The 7258-nt window shown below is 39.6% G+C and overlaps 1 protein-coding gene across 1 annotated transcript; it reads right to left on the bottom strand.

Annotated features, from left to right (window-relative positions):
* Positions 1-6038: 6038 nt before the first annotated feature.
* Positions 6039-6410, bottom strand: LOC133065435 (ubiquitin-like protein 5). The gene has a single exon (XM_061156196.1). The coding sequence runs from the start codon at positions 6370-6372 to the stop codon at positions 6151-6153; it is 222 nt and encodes a 73-aa protein (XP_061012179.1). The 5' UTR covers positions 6373-6410; the 3' UTR covers positions 6039-6150.
* Between the last annotated feature and the right edge of the window lie 848 nt (positions 6411-7258).

The following is a 7258-nucleotide window of genomic DNA, read 5'->3' as shown; positions in this document are numbered from 1 at the left end:
TGCGACCCCATGGACTGCAGCACACCAGACTTCTTTGTCCTTCACTATCTCTCGGTGTTTACTCAAATTCATGTCCGTTGAGTTGGTGATGCCTTTCCACCATCTCATCCTCTGCCACCCTCTTCTCCTCCTGCCTTCGATCTTTCCCAGAATTAGGGTCTTTCCCAATAAATCAGCTCTTCACATCAGGTGGCCAAAGTACTGGAGCTTCAGTATCAGTCCTTTCAATGAATATTCAGGTGGTTTTCTTTGGGATTGACTGGTTTGATCTCCTTGCTAAGGGACTAAGGGACTCCTTGCTAAGTCTAAGGGACTCCCAAGAGTCTTCTCTAGCACCCCAAGTTGAAAGCATTAATTCTTCAGTGTTTAACTTTCTTTATGGTACAACTCTCACATTTGTACACGCTGCTGCTGCTGCTCCTGCTAAGTCACTTCAGTCGTGTCCGACTCTGTGCGACCCCATAGATGGCAGCCCGCCAGGCTCCGCCATACCTGGGATTCTCCAGGCAAGAACACTGGAGTGGGTTGCCATTTCCTTCTCCAATGCGTGAAAGTGAAAAGTGAAAGTGAAGTCTCTCAGTCATTACTGGAAAAACCATAGCTTTAACTATATGGCCTTTTGTTGGCAAAATGATGTCTTTGCTTTTTAATATATTGTCTAGGTTTGTCATATCTTTCCTTCCAAGGAGCAAGTGTCCTTTAATTTTATGGCTGCAGCCACTGTCTGCAGTGATTTTGGATTCCAGGAAAGTAAAATCTGTTACTGCTTCCAAAATTCACCATTTTCGGTCCATTTTAGTTCACTGATTCATAAGATGTCAGTGTTCATTGTTGCCAACTCCTCTTTGACCACGTCCAATTTACCTTGATTAGTGGACCTAACATTCCAGGTTCTTATGCAATTTTGCTCTTTATAGCATTGGACTTTACTTTTACCACCAGACACATCTAAGCACCAGAAACAACTGAATGTTGTTTCCACTTTGGCCCAGCCACGTCAATCTTTCTGGAGCTATTAGTAGTTGCCCTCCGCTCTTCTCCAGTAGCATATTGGACAGCTTCCAACCTGGTGGGCTTATCTTTTGGTACCATATCTTTTTACCTTTTCATACTGTTTATGGGTTTCTCACAGCAAGCGTACTAGAGTGGTTTGCCATTCCCTTCTTGGTGGACCATGTTTTGTCAGAACTCTCCACTATGACCCGTTTGTCTTGGGTGGACCTAATTGCTTGGCTCATAGCTTCACTGAATTACTCAAGCCCCTTCACCATGACAAAGCTGTGATCCATGAAGGGGTTTTGAGTTTTATACTGAAAATATTGTGTATTATTGTAAACATCATCCACAACAATGTTATAAGAAACGCAAAACATTTTGCTGCTGGTCAGAAGAAAGCACTGTCTCACACAAAACATCTGTGTCTTCTTCTTTAGATTTGAATTTAAAGAATTTTAATCTACATGTTAAGAATAAGTACTGCAGAGATAGAAAGCCCTGGGTTTCAGTCCTGCCTCTTGCACTTACTCTTCATGTGTTTTTTGTGTTTCTGTTGTTTCCATTAGTTCATCTAACAAGCATCTCTTAATCAATTTCCAGCTTTATTGAGATGATTGACATAACATTGTGTAAGTTTATGGTGTACAATACAATGATTTTATAGACATATTTATTGCACAGTGATTTCGACAGTAATGTTAGTTAACAACCACATTCATAAACCCACATAGTTAAAACGTTTTCAAATGTTTTAGTGAAAACCTTTAAATCTTCTCTCTCAGTAACTGTTTTAAAAAAATTTTTTTTTTTTAACTGAGGTATAGTTGAAGTACAATAGCATGTTTCAGGTGTACAACATAGTGCCTCAATTATTCTGCTGCTGATTCTAGAGTATTTTTAATTTCAGTAATTGTGTTGTTCATCACTGTTTATGCTTCATTTCTTCTAGGTCCTAGTTAAATTGATAAATGATTCTTGCATTTTCTCCATTCTATTTTTGAGATTTTGGATCATCTTTACTATCATTACTCTGTATTCTTTTACCAGTAGTTGCCTTTTTCCTCTTCGCTTATTTAGTCTTGTGGGTTTTTACCTCGTTCCTTCATCTGCACGATATTTCTGCCTTTTCATTTTGTGAAAGAAGACATTTTTTTTTTCCTTCTTAAAAATAATTAAATTGATTAATTTTAATTGGAGGATAATCACGCTACAATATTGTGGTGGTTTTTGACACACACTGACATGAATCAGTCACAGGTGCACATGTGTCCCCCCATCCTGAATGCCCCCTCCCACTTCCCTCCCTACCCCATTCCTCTGGGTTGTCTCAGAGCACTGGCTTTGAGTGCCCTGCTTCATGCATCGGACTTGCACTGGTCATCTATTTTACATATGGTAATATCCATGTTTCAATGCTATTGTCTCAAATCATCCCATTCTTGTCTTCTCCCACAGAGTCCCAAAAGTCTGTTCTTTACATCTGTGTCTTTCTTGCTGCCTTGCATATAGGGTCGTCATTACCATCTTTCTAAATTCCATATATATGCGTTAATACAGTGTATTGATGTTTCTCTTTCTGACTGACTTCACTGTGTATAATATGATCCAGGTTCATCCACCTCATTTATTTCAGTTTAATTCAGTGTTTCAGTCGTGTCTGACTCTTTGCGACCCCATGAATTGCAGCACGCCAGGCCTCCCTGTCCATCACCAACTCCCGGAGTTTACCCAAACTCATGTCCATTGAGTTGGTGATTCCATCCAACCATCTCATCCTCTGTCGTCCCCTTCTCCTCCTGCCTTCAATCTTTCCCAGCATCAGGGTCTTTTCAAATGAGTCAGCTCTTCGCATCAGGTGGCCAAACTTTGGAGTTTCAGCTTCAGCATCAGTCCTTCCAATGATCATTCAGGACTGATTTCCTTTAGGATAGACTGGCTTGATCTCCTTGCAGTCCAAGGGACTCTCAAGAGTATTCTCCAACACCACAGTTCAAAAGCATCAATTCTTCAGCGTTCAGCTTTCTTTATGGTCCAACTCTCACACCTATACATGACTACTGGGAAAACCATAGCCTTGACTAGACGGACCTTTCTTGGCAAAGTAATGTCTCTGCTTTTTAATATGCTGTCTAAGTTGGTCATAACTTTCCTTCTAAGGACTAAGTGTCTTTTAATTTCATGGCTGCAGTCACTGTCTGCAGTGATTTTGGAACCCAGAAAAATAAAGTCAGCCACTGTTTCCACTGTTTCCCCATCTATTTCCCATGAAGTGATGGGACCAGATGCCATGATCTTAGTTTTCTGAATGTTGAGCTTTAAGCCAACTTTTTCACTCTCCTCTTTCACTTTCATCAAGAGGCTCTTTAGTTCTTCTTCACTTTCTGCCATAAGGGTGGTATCATCCTCATATCTGAGGTTATTGCTATTTCTCCCAGCAATCTTGATTCCAGCTTGTGCTTCATCCAGCCCAGCATTTTTCATGATGTACTCTGCATATAAGTTAAATAAACAGGGTGACAATATACAGCCTTGACATACTCCTTTTCCTATTTGGAACCAGTCTGTTGTTCCATGTCCAGTTCTAACTGTTGCTTCCTGGCCTGCATATAGGTTTCTCAAGAGGCAGGTCAGGTGGTCTGGTATTCCCATCTCTTTCAGAACTTTCCACAGTTTATTGTGATCCACACAGTCGAAGGCTTTGGCATAGTCAATAAAGCAGAAATAGATGTTTTTCTGGAACTCTCTTGCTTTTTCAATGATCCAGCAGATATTGGCCATTTGATCTCTGGTTCCTCTGCCTTTTCTAAAACCAGCTTAAACATCTGGAAGTTCATGGTTCATCTATTGCTGAAGCCTGGCTTGGAGAATTTTGAGCATTACTTTATTAATGTGTGAGATGAGTGCAGTTATGCAGTAGTTTGAGCATTCTTTGGCATTGCCTTTCTTAGGGATTGGAATGAAAATTGACCTTTTCCACTCCTGTGGCCACTGCTGAGTTTTCCAAATTTGCTGGCAGCACTTTCACAGCATCATCTTTCAGGATTTGAAATAGCTCAATTGGAATTCTATCACCTCCACTACCTTTGTTCGTAGTGATGCTTCCTAAGGCCCACTTGACTTCACGTTCCAGGATGTCTGGCTCTAGGTGAGTGATCACACCTTTGTGATTATCTGGGTCATGAAGATCTTTTTTTGTACAGTTCTTTTGTGTATTCTTGCCACCTCTCCTTAATATCTTCTGCTTCTGTTAGGTCCATATCATTTCTGGTCCATACCATTCCACCTCATTAGAACTGACTCAAATGTTACTCTTCTTTTTTTTTTTTTTGACCAAAGCAAGATCTTTTATTAATGTCAATGGTTTTTCAATAGGTTTTTCAGATTTTCAAAATGGATTCATGAAATAGCTGAATAATATTCCATGGTGTATATGTTCCACAACTTCCTTATCCATTCATCTACTGATGAACATCTAGGTTGCTTCCATGTCCTAGCTGTTGTAAACAATGCTGCAATGAACACTGGGGTACATGTGTCTGAAAGAAGACAATTTGATTGAAGAAAACTCACCTCAGAGTGCTGCTGAAGAAATTAAGATGACATGAAACAACCTTGCTCATTTTCCAGCAAACGTGTCTTCATTTCTGCCCTTTTCCCCTTAGCACTTCAGTATGCAAAAGTTTTGCCCAGCCATGCCTTTTGAATAGGATTTCCTTTCTGAGGTAGTGGGACCAAGTTTTATGCTGTCCTGCCTGGGGAGGAATCTTTCTGAGTCCAGCATTTTTCCCATATGTCATTCAGCAGCCATCTTGCTTTGTAAACATAGTGATTCACAATTTTTAAGCATTATCCTCCATTTATAGTTATAAAATATTGGGTATACTACCTGTCTGAACAATATATCTTGTAGGTTATTTGTTTTCTACATAGTGGTTTTGTTACTCTTAATTCTCTACACCTATCTTGGTCCTCACCCCCTCTCCCCTCACTGCTAACCTATAGCTTCTTCTTTGTAACTGTGGGTCTGTTTCTTTTTTGTTACTTTCAATAATTTGTTTTATTTTTTATAATCACATATAAGTGATATCATACAGTATTTGTCTTTCTCTGAGTGTTTTCTTTTCCTTAGGGGAAATTGTTTTATTTAGTTTTCTTTTTTTATTCAATGAGAGATTCTTTTGAGTCTATAGTGCTTTACAAATTTCAAAAGTTTCATGTACATGATTTCATATAATTCCATAATAACCATTTAAAAATCTTTATCTCTATATTTCTCCTCCCCACTTCTCTCTCTCCACTGGTAGCCACTAGTTCTTTTGCTATATCTGTAAGCGTGCTTCTTTTTTGCTTCATTCACTAGTTTGTTGATTCTTTAGATTTCATATATGGGTGATATCATACAGTATTATAAATTTACTGAATTCATTTATTAATTCTAACAGTTTTTTGGTAGTTTCATTAGGATTTTCTATCTATTGTGTCTTGTCATCTGCAAACAGTGACAGTTTTACTTCTTTTGCAGTTTGAATTCCTTTTATTTCTTTTTCTTTTCTGACTGCTGTGGGTAGGACCTTTCAATACTATGTTGAATAAACGTGGAAAGACTGGGCATCCTTACATCAAGATCCATTATATCTTGTTTGTAATCTTCAAGGAAATGTTTTCTGCTTTTCATCACTGAGTGTGTGATTGTCTGTCAGTTTGCCATTGTTGTTGATGTTCAGTTGCTAAGTTGTGTCTGACTCTTTGCGATTCCATAGACTGCAGTGTGCCAGGCTTCCCTGTTCTTCACCATCTCTCAGAGTTTGCTCAGACTCATATCCATTGTGTAGATGATGCCATCCAACCATCTCATCCTCTGTCACCCCCGTCTCCTCCTGCCCTCAATGTTTCCCCATATACGGCCTTTATTATGTTGAGGAATGTTCCCTTTATACCGATCTTGTTTATAGTTTTTTAATCATAAATGAATGAGGACTTTTGTCAGAAGCTTTCTCTGGATATATTGAGATGTTCATATGGTTCTTATGCTTTATTTATTTTTTTTTCAGCCTCTAAGTTTTTATTAACATGAGTTTCCAAAAACAAGCATCCATATTAGTGTGGGGAGTGAGGGTGGGAAGAGGGGGAAGGGCAGGAAGAAGGAATTCTGCTCTATTGGTAATAAAGCTCCAGGTTCATCCCGTCGTGGATTTCATAGTCCCCCAGAGACACGTGGTCGTTAAAAATCGTGTACCACTTCTTCAGTACGATCTTGTTCCAACGGGTGCCAGTTTGGGCTGCGATCAGCTTCTTAAGGTCCCCGATGGTGTCATCCGTATTGCACTTAACGCGCACCTTCCTCCCCAGACGGTCGTTGCAAACAACCTCGATCATCCTGGCTCAAACAGCCTGGAAGAAGCGGACGCCACAACCTCCTCACACGGCTGCTGAGCCCAGGCCAGAGTCGCCGCTTATGCTTTATTTTTAACATGAGACACAGTGTATGTGTATAACCAGTTGCTCCAATTTAACGTATTCAATGGAGCCTACTCTCCTCTTTAAATTATGTTAGCACTTTTTGCCAAAAATGAAATGATTATATTAATAAAGATTTATTTCTAGGTTTTCTATTCTTTACATTGCTGTATATATTTTTTCCTATATAAATGTTACACATACTAATTACTTCACCTTTGTAGTACATCTTGAAATTTTTTAATGTGTGTGCTCCTCCAACTTTGTGATTTTTCTTCAGGATTGTATGGGCTTCCTTGGTGGCTCAGATGGTAAGGAGACTGCCTGCAATGCAGGAGACCCAAGTTTGAGACCTGGGTCAGCAAGGTCCCCTGGAGAAGAAAGCCCCACTCCAGTATTCTTGCCTGGAAAATCCCAAGGATGGAGGAGACTGGTGGGTTATAGTCCATGGGGTCGCAAAGAGTTGGACACAACTAAGTGACTAACACTTCATGGCTGATCCAGGCCATTCTCATTTCCATTCAGTTTTAGAATTGACTTATTTCCAAAGACAATGACCTTTATCCACACTTGGTGCATACTGTATGGACTCAGAATCTGCTCCCCTAAAGCCGAAACAGTGACACCATGGCTATATTTGGTATAGGGTATCTATAAACTGTGGTTAGGGGAGGTGATCACAAAGAACACCTTAGAACAATCTTTTGTTTTTCACCAAAAACACTTGATGCAGTAGAACAGTGAAATATGTCTTTATAAAGTATCAGAAGTTTTGGTAGCAAGAATAGTATATTCTATGAAATTG

Source organism: Dama dama, chromosome 11 (genome assembly GCF_033118175.1).
Source record: "Dama dama isolate Ldn47 chromosome 11, ASM3311817v1, whole genome shotgun sequence".
Lineage (NCBI taxonomy): Eukaryota > Metazoa > Chordata > Mammalia > Artiodactyla > Cervidae > Dama > Dama dama.
The sequence above is the reverse complement of the archived record's forward strand: the minus strand, read 5'-3'. Positions and strand labels throughout refer to the sequence as shown.

Bases quoted from the DNA above. Each gene is read 5' to 3' on its own strand.
- LOC133065435 (XM_061156196.1), bottom strand. From the start codon at position 6,372: ATGATCGAGGTTGTTTGCAACGACCGTCTGGGGAGGAAGGTGCGCGTT.